This window comes from Amphiura filiformis, chromosome 13, assembly GCF_039555335.1.
Source record: "Amphiura filiformis chromosome 13, Afil_fr2py, whole genome shotgun sequence".
NCBI classification, from domain to species: Eukaryota; Metazoa; Echinodermata; class Ophiuroidea; order Amphilepidida; family Amphiuridae; genus Amphiura; species Amphiura filiformis.
In genome coordinates this window covers 40,337,622-40,352,006 of record NC_092640.1, presented here as the reverse complement: position 1 = coordinate 40,352,006, position 14,385 = coordinate 40,337,622, and the positions used below count along the sequence as shown (strand labels likewise).

The following is a 14,385-nucleotide window of genomic DNA, read 5'->3' as shown; positions in this document are numbered from 1 at the left end:
CACTTTGAAAAGATAGCTACAAATTTGAAATGGCCTAAAGAGCACTGGACCTAGCTGTTACACAAAGTAGTTTTGTATGGAAGTCCAGGGAGATTTACTTATCTCTACCAATAGAGAATTAATAATTACGACGATTGAAACAGTCCTAAAGACCTGCTGGTGCCTGAAGCATACAGACAAAAGATTAGAGATTCAATAATGCAAATGTTTGACAAGTAGCCACAAGTTGTTCGGTTCAAAAGATGTCAAAGATGATTTTGGCCAACTTAGGCAATTGGTTCTGGTCGAAGAATTCAAAAGATTTGTCATTTGACATTAAAATTCACTTGGATGAAAGCGCTAGCGAAATTAAAACTTTACATGATGCAGCAACAATGGAAGATGACTATGGCTTAACTCGCAAGCTAAATGCAAGTAAATTTAGTCACAACCAAAAGCATTAAGCAAAAAATTCAAATGTAGTTTATTATCATAGTGCTTGTGCGGTTGTTTGATGGCATGTTTACCCGTATGTTTACTGTATTAATTTGTAAGCAAAGTTGAAAACTGGTGGCGCTATTTATTCTAAATCTTGTTTACATCCTTACATGGGGTAGACACTTGTATATAAAACATTAGTAAAATGAGTAACAAATAGCAAGGAATTTTTCTAAAAACAATTTATCATGAAATGAAAGGAATAACACATTATTATTGGGTTAATTTAACTAAAAATATATGTAAATAGCGCCCTCAATTTGCACACAAATATACAATCTTTCAAACACTGAAGGTTTGTTCTTCAAACTTATAGAAACATTTACAGGTCAATTCGTCCAAACAAAAACCCCCCGTAATTCGGTTATAAACCCTAATCCTTACCTTACCCTAAACTTTACCCTAACCCTAAACTATAACCTAAGCCCTTATCCTAACTTTATCCCTAATCCCAACTTAGAATGCCCTAAACCCTAACTTTTACTCTTTATGGACTACTGACCCGTTGGACTAATGAGCTGTGCCCATAGAAACACAAAACATACAGTAAGACCTAAAAAATTGTTTGATTGGCGTAACCTGACCTACCCTGAAATTAGGCACGACCCTAGACTTTTCTCTCTTTTTTTGCAAAGAAATAAAAAAAGAAAAGAAACAAAAACATCTAATATAAAAAAGAAGAAAAAAAAAGATAAAAGGCCTTTATCAAACACAATTTACAGCTTTAAAAGTTACATTGGTAACTTTTTATCACAGAGAATGGCCTTGAATATACTAAAAAAATCCTACCTACCTACCCTTTTTTTATATTACGCCTGATTATTAAGTATGAAAATGGAACCCCAGAACACTTTCAAACGTTTGTCCTTATTCACCCCTGTCCCTACAGACCATATTTACGGTACATAACAAAAGGTAACATCAGTTACAAATTGGTGCACATATATTTCAATATCTAAAATGTGTTATATACATTTCTTTATAATAAATATACAAAGTCGGAATTGATAATACCACTAAGTTTCAACTACACTATTTCTTAGATTTAAAGCATGAAAAGCAAATGCAGCGAAACTTAAAAGTGGTCAAGTCTTCTGTATTGCTTAGAATTGAACAGGGCACCTGTCTCATCAAATCCATCTTTGAAAGTGACAGAGGTGTCATCAATGTTGAAATAATAGATAATACCACTAAGTTTCAACTACACTATTTCTTAGAATGAAAGCATGAAAAACCAATGCAGCAAAGCCTGACAAAGTGGCCAGGTCTTCTGTGTTTATTAAAGAAAAAACACTTGACAAGTTTTACAAGTATCAGTATCAAACTATATACATTAATTTCCATATAATCATTTTCAATTGATCGTCGGCTTTTCCTCCCAGCTACATACACTTTAAGAATATATCATTAGATTTATAAAATTTACTTCGACGACTCTTATATATCAAAAATGTGAAAAATATCAAAATTTTAATAATTTGTCATAAAATTTGTATTATATCGTGAATTTCAAAAAATTAAAATTATTTGATATCAGAAAGACATTCTTTGTATTCAGAATGTAATTTGATATGTCTGATGTACTCTCATGTCCCACAAAAAATACTGTCGAAACGCTCAAAACGCTTATGCCAGATCCCTTAACATTTTTGTGTTTTTAAAAGCATTTAGTGTATAATGTGGTATGTGTGTATACCATTGTGAAGTATGTGACACGATCTAATAGTTGTATTTAATGGATGTACATTTACCATTTCCTAATTTTGGGTCAATTTCAGCCATACTTTATGCAAACAAACTGGAACAGCTGAAAAGCATTCAAACATACATTACCAACTCAACATTGTTAAATTGCTAAATGATGACACATAGAATCATTACTGCTAGAGCATATGCTAGAGAGTCAAGAGAAACAAATGTATTGCAATTATAATACTGTGTGCTTCTATATTCTTTGATGTTTAATATGACATTGATAACCGTATGATATGAACATTCTCTCTCCATTGCAGATGGCATTGCCAGTCTTGCGGACTTTTCCTTGGATACTTTTGCTGCTGCTATGCAGCTGTAACAAAGGTGAGTGAATCATTAAATTAAGTTAAATGTAAATGATTATGTAGCAGTGATCCGGGGGGGCACTCGCAATAAATGTGTTGTTATCCTCGAGCATTGTTGTGGTCCGCTCATGCTATTTTGGAAAAAGGGGTATACATTTCAGCACAGGTCAGCGTTTAGGGTATGCATTTGATGGACATGAGGTCGGGGATTAGGCCAGGTATAAATATGTTAAAATGTAATTGTGTTAGTTTTGCCAATCCCGGGGGATAGGTCAGTGAAAAGGATATCTACTAAAAAGTACATAAACATTGTGCCTTGACTGGATAAAAAATCACATATCGCATAGCTCATTTTCTAAAAAAAAAGCATAGCACTGATACAGGGGAAAGAAGAATACATCGCACACTAACACAATTATACATGAATTTACAAATGGAAACATGACATGCATAGGCGGATATACAAGACATACATGCCTGTGCGGGGAGGGCGGATCCAGGACTGCTCCCCCCACCCCGTGGTGCTTAAAAAAATCAGGGGGGTGTGTGAGGGGTGATGTGCCCCCTCAGAAGTAAGAAACTTTTGCAAAATGAAGACCTAATTGAAGCGATTTGGTGGACCAACTATTGACAAGTCTTGAACCCCAGACCTCTCGCTTGTCAGGCGAGCGCTCTAACCACTGATCGAGCTACACAAACTGCCCCTGATAAACAGGACCCAAATCTGGTAATTATGGATAGCACGTAGCTTTTTTACCAAATGTGTCTGAGACAGTCTTTCTTCTTCTTTTTTTTTCTTTTTTTTCCTTGTGAATACAATACTATAAGAGTGACTAGACTACTAATATTGTGATCGTAAAGTACATTGCAGTCATGTAAAAATCAAAGCATATCGAGAGCAACTTTTGACAAGTTAAAGCAGCTGTTGGAATCTGCTTATCCACAAAAATAGGCTATGTAGTTAAATTCAAATATCTACCGGTCGATTGGCCAAAAAGAAGTTTCCATTATCAATTGGACCAATCAGCAACGTTGTTAGAATAATTTCACCACACAAAACAATTGCGGTGAATTATTTGCAAAGCTCCATTCTGATTGGTGATTAAAGTGAAGATATCATGTAATTGACCCATCAGTGGCAATGTTAGATATGTGGTTAATGGCCTGAGATTTCGATCCTAGCAGGATCTTTATCAAAGACACTTTGCCTTTTGCCTAGATCGAAAGCTCAGGCCATTAACCACATATTTATTATTTTTGAAATAAAGAATTGAATGTATGAATACAAAACCCAAGCAAGTCCATACGTTGGCTAAATTGAGTTAAGCATGGGCAATTGTTTCTATACATAGGCCTGTCATATGTATGAAAGAACAACTCAAATTCATCCTCTGTGTCTATTGAGCATGTAAAAAATAGCATGTATGAAAGAACCACCCAATTCCATGACTTGAGTCTTGTAACACATTGATTGAAATCCAGTATGTATAAAAGTCCACTTGTAACACATTCATTGCTAGAGAGTGACCTTTGGAAAAAAAAATGGGTTTCATAAAGGAAAGTGTGTGGTTTATATTATATGGCAGAATGCTTATCAACATTATACATACCTGTGTGCTTTATTTTGTATTATCTTACTAGTGGTAATCTCATTCTAACATTGTTGTCTTTGTATATGATTCAAAAAACCACCCAAGTCCAAAATTTAAAATGAACCCCACGAAGTCCCTGAAATGCTAATCGTCATACCTAATACAGGTTAAGCCACTCATTTGCACGTAAAACTTACCATATTGACCAGGTAAATCTAACTGAAGGAATTAAAATGATTCACAGGTTTTTCTCTCAAAATCACTTCCCATGGACTTGGGTGGGGTTTGTATTCATGTATTCAATTTGTTAAATTGAATATATGCAATTTTGCATGCAAAATGTTTGGGCATAGTAAATATAGTAAAACAAGTTCATTGTTAATTTGAAGTATAATTATTATGTATTATAATCAAATTTGAAGTTAGCGTTGGAATGTTCCAGGAAAAAAGGTCAAACGATATAATATAGGCCTATTCTTAGACCTCATAACATATAAAAATATAACACTGCCAAGTTTAAACTTGTCATAAATGCCGGGCCATATAAGGTACAATATGTTGCAGGTTTAGCGATTTTTTATTTTATTTTTTTTTTGATTAAAAAAAGATTGATTTATTTGATTTAAATCTGATTTTTTTTTTTAAATTGATTTCTTAATATTTTTTTATTCCAAGAACTGCTATACCCCATGATAAAGTCAAAAGAGACCAGTGGTATGCTTGACATAATGTGCAAGCCTATCAGATATTTACAAGAAATCAACACATGTTTTTACATGTGGAAATTTCAAAGAAAAAAATTGGCAAAATCTTAGGGAAAAAAACTGTTGAATTCTACACCTTGATGATAAATTTTTAGCAATAGATAAAATGACATCATAGTGGTATTTTAATTGTATTCAAGTTGTAGAAGCATTAGGAATGAAGTAAAACATAAATTAACTTACATTGATCAAAAATCGTAAAAAATGAAAAAGTTGATTTGAATCAGTGATATTTTTAAAAATCATTTAATACAACTTTCGATTTAAATTGTGCCAACCCTGATGTTGATGTCCAGAACAACTATGTAGTTGTACATGCTGACCGAGCATGTTGAATAGCATCCCGTGAATAGAAAACATGTGACACATTGCCATTAATGCTTCAATAATTGCTGCACTTTCTGTGTAATGTATACATAAATGAAATAAATTCATATCAAAAGCACCATGACAGGCAACATACTTTATTACCCTTTTTTAGCATATGCATGTATATAATACCAACAATCTGATACACCGATTATATGTGCCCAACTTGAAAAACAACCCAACCCAAACAAGATTGTTATATGAATAGATTAATTTTTGTCACATAAATTTTTGATATTTTTGTAATGGTAACATATCTCCGGACTTATAATAAAACCTAAATGGGCTATCCTGTTGAAATCCACACTACCCCTGTGGAAGATTTTGGAAATATCTTCCACAGCGGGAGTATGTTTTTCAAATGTAATTGGTTAGGGTTAATCATTTTGATACCCATACTCCCCCTGTATTACGTCTTTACCTATATCTTCCACAACTGGAGTGTGTGTTGCAAATGGAAATTACTCATTACGTTTTTTTTACTTGGAGAGATTTGATCATGTCTTACCTCCTTTTCCAACTAAATCGACGGTAATAACTTTTGTAGTGAGGGATCAACATTTAACCACAAATTGCCTCAAAAAACTCACTTCCTGGGAATTAAATACCAATGTCATTTTTATGTAACTCATTGAGTTATATACTGCCTCTAGCTATAATAACATCCTTGTAATCTGGTCAACTCATTGACAGATACGAACCTCAGGAGGGAATTCAATTTTTGATCAATTCTCTCCAGGTAGTGAAACGTAATGTCGATTTTCTATTGTGTTCAAAACTCATACACCCTCTGTGGAAGACTTAAACTTAATCTTTCACAGGGGTAGTGTGGATTTCATATGGAATAGCCCAATTCTGACATAATGTAGTGTAGACCTACATGCCTGGCTTACAAATGTATATTCATTAACCCAAGTAGAAGGCTACAATTGGAATGGCCAGTGATGCCATTTTGCTTACCCTTTATTCAGACACTTCAAAGTCCTCTTAGCTTAGGGGTGGTGCAATAATTATGTGTATCTCAGGTGAATTATAGGGGGGCAAAGACTTCTTGGCAGGCCAAAAGTGTGTGGGGGGATGATTTTTGGTAGGTTGAAAGTGGGGGAAGCAGTTTTTGGCACAGATATTTTGGGCACAGTTTCTATATTACGCCCTAAAATTGTGAGGGAAACATTTATAGGAATACGTTCAAATATACAAAATTTCCTGCTCGCTGTGCTCGCATTACATGATAAGACAATTTAAGGTTTTAAATTCGGGTTCCCCAAAATCTTAGTGTGTAAGGGAGGGGGCAAAGAATTTTGGGCACGTCAAAAGGGGGGACAAATGTTTTTGGGCACGTCTAAGGGGGGGCAAAGATTTTTGGCCAAGGCCAAAGGGGGGCAAGCAATTTTTGGCAGACCACTTTGAGAATTCACCACCCGGGGGTACACAAAAATATTGCACAGCCCCTTATATAGAACTCCATGTTAAATTGCTGAAATACCCAGTGGGGTTTCTTTCATTATACCTTGTTATTCCGACGTAAAATGCACAGAGAGAAAACCTTTCCTGAAAGTTATTACTAACACTATTTCACCACGTGTAAAGAATAACAAAATTAAAATTTGATGTAAATCGTACATCATGGCTATTAATAGCTTTAAGCTGAAAGCATTAATATATAATGTTCCCATCCATTTTATACTCGTTAAACCCAGATGCGGCAGGAAAGACGCATTAATACTCAATGTAATAAAATACCATTACAATGTCAAATAGAGCCAGGCTTTTAAGCAAAGGGAGCCATTACACCGCATATATCGTCCCAGTGTATAAAAAGGTGATTGGTGCGATTTTAAAAATAATCATCCAATTGCACTTAAAGGAGCATATTAAGATGTGGAAATAGGAGTATAAACTGACCAGTAGATACCAGTTGTAGTCCTACTGTATATGGCATATTGGATGGCCTAGGGGAAAGTTAGCCCATATTTGCAAGACTATCCTTGCCTTCAAGGTGAAACAAACCTACTCATGTTACCCTCTGGCCATGGGCTGGCCTGGTGTCAGATCTTAACCAGGGAAAGATGACATTCCAATATCGGCCTTTAATATTTTGTTTAACAGTCTCCTTTAACGACCTACTGCTTCTCTACACCCCCTGATAAATTTTGTGACTAATTTTGCATTTTTCTCAAAAAATAACTAACACTGGTAACAAAAGTTATGTATATATTATAGGGAAAAGTGTGTGGGAGCAGCCGCGTGGCGCACAATGGTCCCGGGTTCAATTCCCCGCAGGACCCCCTAAAACAAACCCCATCTTATCCGCTCTCCCCGTGGCTCATCTGGTAAAGGCGGGGCAGATGACCCACAAAAGACCTCGTTACAGTCGGTTCCGATCCGGGTAACAAAGCCCGATTGTTGGCTACACTTGACTGTCCTGTAAACATTGCACCGACCAGCTATCTACGGCGATCCCCTTCATTCACCAGGTCACTTGTGCCTGGCCGAAGATTTGTCAGCATTATCTCCTAGATTTCAGCTGTTAATGCCTAGATATGCTCGACATAAAAAAAAGGAATCCAATTACTTCACAACTTAATAAGTAGTTCCTTATATATGATAAGAAATGAGGTACATTCTAGCAGTACCTCTTTTCTTATCATAAATAACGTACCAATTGTCTTGAGTCACAGAAATTGTTGTCACGATTCTGGTCTTGACCTTCATCTAACGAAGGGGGTGGTAGATGGACCCCTCTGTATCTTTTTCTGTTGCCATGAAACCTCGAACAACCTGCCAAATGGGTCTGTGTAATTGTCCAATCATCCTGAATGTCATGGGTGGCAGTCTGGGGGTATGGCCGATGTCACAGCTAACAGGCCTTGTCCAGAGCCTAGCCAAATGGGCACTCACAACAAACGAATTTTGAGGACAGAACTACATTGTAGATGAAATAAGTACTTTGAGCCTTTTGTTTCAAAAACAAGTGATTTAGTAATGTATAAGGCTGTTATTGTATATGTAGGTTTATTTTTTCTCTGTATTTTTTTGCTTACTACAGGCCTAGGCCAGACTACACCATGGACAACACCAGGTAGGTTGTTAAGTAAAAGATTTACATGATTTATCAAAATGACCAAAATGACCCTGGATATGTGTCTTTTCTAAAATTTGCTCACTTAAGTGCGTGATTAAATTCCATTTCACTGCTATGTTTGCATGAACAGTGTGGTAGAACTATATACATGTAATATTGCATGACATTTCGGTCTACATGTACCTCAACATTGAATACGCTCGTGTTTGCATGAAATTACCTAACTTTGATTTATTGTTTCATATATTTTCTGTGGGTATGAGGGCTTGTGCAGGCTGTGGCGTAGCTAGGGGTTGTGGCGCCCAGGGCTAAGGATACATGATGGCGCCCCTCCCCAATTCTTGAAACCGCGCGCGAAAATTGGGCCTATCAGTCATTAATTTTGGTTATAATGAAGTTGAATATAGGTTTTCATGTCATCTTTTAAATGATTTTGCGTGCAAAGCGGGCGGAAATTTTGATTGTTAGGGGCGCAGAGTCGATGCTAAATTGGTCAAATTGTAAGTATTCCTTCTAATTCTAAAAAAAAAATTCTTCCTGTGATGTGATTCTGTAGACGATTTCATATGTGATGATGGGACTTCCATTCAAAGTTCCTGGAGGTGCGACAATTATGAAGATTGTGATGATGGAACAGATGAAATTGGCTGTGGAGGTAAATAAACCAAGAAAATAATGATATGGATAACTGATGAGGATAGTCATTGTGAATATATTTGCTATATATTTCAGTTCCCAATATATCTGACCGTCTATAATCGTTTCGATACTTGGGTTGAGTTTATATATATTATATGGGGTAGTGAGGAGGTGTAACCAAAAATCTAAGCACTTGACCACCCCGTCCTTGGCCGAGAGGTACCGCCTGCCATCTGGATACCCAAACTGTTCTGAATCTCAGGATGCTTTCAGTTTAGGTCATGTATAGTGCACACCCCCACCACACCGAGCTTTCTTGCGCTTAGGTGTGTTTTTGGAGAGGGCTGGTCCTTTACCAGAGTGAGGAAGTGAGCTTCCTCTGCCTCCCTAGCTCATTCATCTCTGTCAGTCTTTCTGCCACTTACTTCTAGCTAATTTTATTTGTTCTTCTTTTCGCAAGCCAGTTTGCCAGGATAGGTAAGCCAACTTAGTTGGCTTGGTTAGGTTATCGCTCCGTTTGTGGGTGGTCGGGGATGTTAGGTGTGCATCCCACCGTCTAGGATTAGAGGTGCCTGATCCTCAGGATAATCATGACTCAATTATTGATTTCATTCTGGGGTACAGGACACAGATCCCCAGTGTGAAGGTGACGGCACATCCCACACGGACAACACCCTACTTCTTTGTGTTGTCAGGTCAAAGCTAGTGTGGGTGCAAACTGGTATTGTGACTATCTCTCTCTCTATTTTTCTTGTACATCCTAGTTAACCCCAGCTATGAGCTAAACATCAATGTCTGACCAGCATTGTATATCCAGGTGGTTACACTATGGTCACCCAGCTATGGTTAAATAGTCGGTGCTGAACAGGACATCGTTATGGCGGACGAAATCTTTAGATTCAACGGCACTACTTGTTCCTGGATTTGAGGCGAGTCACTCCATAATTAGTGAACCTCGGCTGCTGTCCACCTGTGTAAAAGCAGAACCCTCCACCTAGGGAGTTGCATAGGGTTAACCCTTCATGTAATGGACCTGCAGAAGAACTGCGAAACTTCAAAAGAAAGGCAGGCACTGTTGCAGAGCAGGCTGCGAAGCTGAGAATGACCTTTGCCAGACACTGGATAAATTGATCAAATTATCAAATTTATCCACCTTGCAGTGAGCAGTTTTTACTACTGACCGTGCTGTGAAGGGTGTCTGGTTTTCCCGGTGGGTGCTTCGTTTTTTTACCTCCCAATGGGGCTGACTCCCCCAATTCTGCATTATTTGTCACGAAAGTTACTAAAGAGAATAAACGGACGGACCGAACGAATTTGACTAAATCTGCTCACGGATCACGACTAACGAATTTGAATATTTGGCTGACCAACCTGAGAGGCTTAAGAACAAATAAAGGACAGCTAGAGGCTAGGATTTGCTCTGCTCCAACGAAGTCCAAGCCTGATCTCATCCTCATTACTGAATCTAAGCTGGAATCTTCAATCCCTGAAGATAGTCCAGCCATTTCCCTAGCTGGCTATTCTAGCATGAGAAGAGATAGGATTGACAACAGTGGATGGGGCGGCTGCATAGTCTATTACAAGAATGGCTTGCCAATAGTGAGAGAATACAGCATGGAGCCCAAGAGGCATGAGGTAATGGTCTTCACCATGGAAACCATGAGTGGTACAGTACTGCTTTCTCTTGTGTATTGTCCTCAAAAGAAAGTCATCAAAACCTTGGAGTGGTATGATAATAACATGGACCGCCTAATCACAAGAACCAAAGCCAACATTTCTATTTTGGCTGGCGATTTCAACTGTCACCATCGCGAATGGCTTCTCAGCAGATCTCCTACTGATGAAGAGGGCAGGATGGCATATGACTTCAGCTGTACACATGATCTTACCCAAATTGTCTCAGGAGCCACCCACCAGCTTGGTAATCGCTTAGATCTTATCATTACAGATGCCCCCAACCTGTTCACTCCAGTCATCATAGATCACAACATTGGCACCTCCGACCACTACCTTGCCAAGACAACATTGCAAGCTCAACCTCTATCTGAACAACCACCACCCAGAAAAGTATGGCTCCACAAAAGGCAGATTGGAACGGACTCAGAAGTGCTTTAGCCGCAGCTCCGTGGAACAAGTTGATCACGAAAAACAACCCTGAAGCTGCATGTGATAATGTGACCAATGTCATCTGTGAGGCAATGCATGAGTTTATACCCCAGAGATCTGTGCACTCCTATGTTAACTACCCAGAATGGTGGAATGATGGCTGTGAAAGGGCACTCAAGAAGAAGGATACCAAGTGGAGATGTTGGAAATCCTCCAGACTCCAGAGTCCCGACTTGAATATAACAGAGCCAGGACAGAGTACACATCTGTGTCAAGAAAAGCTGCATCTGCGCACAAGTCTAGAGTTAAGGAGAAGATGACAGACGAGCTCCAGACAGGATCAAAGTCTTGGTGGTGGACCGCACATCGGCTTATGGGCAAAGGGGGCAAGAGTGAAATACCAGTCCTCAAATCTGATGGCAACACCTACATAACATCAGAGGCTAAAGCTGAGTGCTTTGCAACATTCTTCAGTGAGAAATCAACCATCCCTCATGCTGAGAACTGTAAGCCAGTCCCCAACATTCCAAACAAGACTGCTTCCAAGTGCGGCAACATTGTATTCTGGCCAAAGCAAGTCAGTAAGCAGCTGAAGAAACTCGACATCAACAAAGCTTCTGGACCAGATGGTATCCCATCCATTGTGCTTAGAACCGCTGCCCCTGAGCTTGCTACCCCACTTGCTCGTCTCTTCCAACTTTGCTTTGATAAAGGTCATGTGCCGAACCAGTGGAAAGTTGCTAATGTCATCCCATGCCACAAGAAAGGGGACAGGCATTCTCCCAGCAACTATCGCCCTATATCCCTACTGTCAACACTGTCTAAAGTCATGGAGAGACTGATATATGAAGCTATGTGGCGCCACCTAGACTCACATCAGCTAATATCTAAGCAGCAATTTGGTTTCAGGGCTGGCCATTCCACTTCCGATGCCCTAACATATGTCTCCCAGCGGCTATCAAACTCCATCAATGACAGAGAAGAAAGTAGAGTTGCCTGCCTTGACATCAGTAAGGCTTTTGACAGGGTATGGCACCCCGGCCTATTGGCAAAGCTATCTGCTCTGGGTTTCACTGGAAAGCTGCTGAAGTGGTTGAAGGACTACCTCACCAATCGTTCCCTGAGAGTCTCACTGAATGGGATTTCATCAACTGAAAAGCCTATAAATGCTGGTGTCCCACAAGGCTCCATCCTTGGACCACTTCTGTTTATCATCTTCATCGATGACATCACCTCCGGACTCACAAATCCATCAATCTTATATGCTGATGATGTAACCCTGATGTCATCCATCAAGTCCAAGGAAGATAGAATTGGCGCTGCAATATCACTTGATGTAGACCTCAAAGCAATAGAGACATGGGCAAACACATGGAATGTACTGTTTGGAGCTGCGAAGTGCAAGACCACCACTATTTCTAACCGCAGAGATGCTTCATATAGTCACCCTAACCTCCACTTTTTGGAACAACTCTAGAAGAGGCAGACAGTGTTGACCTTCTTGGTCTTACTGTTAACAAAGACCTGTCATGGACCCCTGTAGTGGACAAGATGGCAAGAACAGCTAGCCAACGTCTTGGTCTCCTACGTCGTGCGGCCCCCTACCTTGTCCCTTCTCAGAGAGCAACGATATACAAGACTATGATCCGATCCAAGATGGAATATGCCAGCTCTGCATGGATGGGTGCTCCACCCACTTCTCTGTCCAAACTTGATGCGATACAGAGAAGAGCGGTACGTATCATTGGCATCTCAGAAGCAGATGGAAAGAACCATCAAATACAGCACCTGAGACATAGAAGAGCAGTGGGAGCCATCACTCTATTTCATCGGATGTTCTATGGCGAAGCTCCAGAACTCCTTCAACATCTGTTACCAGATCGTATGATTATTGATCCTCGTCTGCGGCGTTCTGTCAGATCCCACGACCAAGCTGTCAAAATCCCAAGATCCAACCTGGTCAGCCACCAGAGGTCATTCCTTCCATCCTCAGCTCACCTTTGGAACGATCTACCTGGTCCAATTATCTCTAACCAGAATCGGCTGAGCTTCAAACGGGAGGTTAACAACTATCTTGGCGCTAACCCATCAGCGCTATCATACCGATAGCAGCTGTTAATGCCTTGCATAGTTCAGACATTAAAAAAAAAAAAAAATAAATATCAGCAAGATAATTTGGCCGCGGATGTTCATTTATTAAATCCGGTAATAAAAACTGGTATATTTACTCTGCCATAGAGGTGATAATCTATTCTATGTTGCGATTAAATGTCCCTACACAAACTTAACTTTTATGTTATTATAATAATAAAATAATAATAAATTTCCTTTATCAGAAACTAAGGTCCCTCACCCTGTTCTATGGCCCGACTGATCCAGAATTTCTGTTCGGGATTTGCTGTATGCAAAATGTAAAATCAGTCGTTTTTCAGACAAAAGTGGATCATGATAGAAATTGATGTAAAATTAGCTGCATTGTGCAAAGAGTAGATTTATTTTGACAGAAATTTTGACTAAAAACTGTGTGTATCGAAGTATTCCTCTAATATTAAATATAATTCTTCCTGTGATTCTCATCAGGTGATTTCATATGTGATGTCGGCAACACTTCCATTTCAATTCACTGGGTATGCGACAATTATGAAGATTGTGATGATGGAACAGATGAAATTGGCTGTGGAGGTAAATAAACCAAGAAAATATGATATGGATAACTGATGAGGATATAGTAATAATATAATAGTCATTAATGTTGTGCTTTGTTTTTGGGTCTGACTGATCATTCTGATTCATCAGGTTTCCTTATTATAAGAGTGCCATGAAAGGGGATTTTCCTTGTTATTCCTGTTAACATCACACCAGAGCATCTTTCGCAGACTATATTGCTGGTACAAAACACACTTGAATCAGGTTAAATTTATAGACAGAGAGTCAGACAAAACTACCAGATGCCTTAGAAGCTATTGGGATAAGGAGAGGTGACAATGTTCTCATTAAAGACGAGGAGCGTTTACATACATGTATTCATATAATGCAAGCTATACAACATCTTTGACCAACATCAACTCATCACCTTGCTTTCTATTGTCACACTTGCAATTGATTTAACCATAAACATGTGTGATTTGACTCCTATTTACTTCTCTTTGATGTCAAAAAACAAAAACAAACAAAAAACAAGAACAACTAGCATCATAACTTTTTAACACCTAAAGTGATAATTTTTTTCCTACAGATACTGTATGACTCATCGTGTCTGTTTGTATATATGTTTGTTTGTGAGCTGTACTCAT

At 38.7% G+C, this 14,385-nt stretch overlaps 1 protein-coding gene across 1 annotated transcript in view; it reads left to right on the top strand.

Moving 5' to 3' along the window:
* Positions 1–2,456: 2,456 nt before the first annotated feature.
* Positions 2,457–14,385, top strand: part of LOC140168343 (uncharacterized) — a 40,689-nt gene continuing 28,760 nt past the window's right edge. Inside the window, exons 1-4 of the mRNA XM_072191715.1 lie at positions 2,457–2,556; positions 8,312–8,344; positions 8,904–9,002; positions 13,673–13,774. Coding sequence (XP_072047816.1) covers positions 2,466–2,556; positions 8,312–8,344; positions 8,904–9,002; positions 13,673–13,774 — 325 coding nt within the window. The 5' untranslated portion in view covers positions 2,457–2,465. The remainder of the gene's footprint in view (positions 2,557–8,311; positions 8,345–8,903; positions 9,003–13,672; positions 13,775–14,385) is intronic.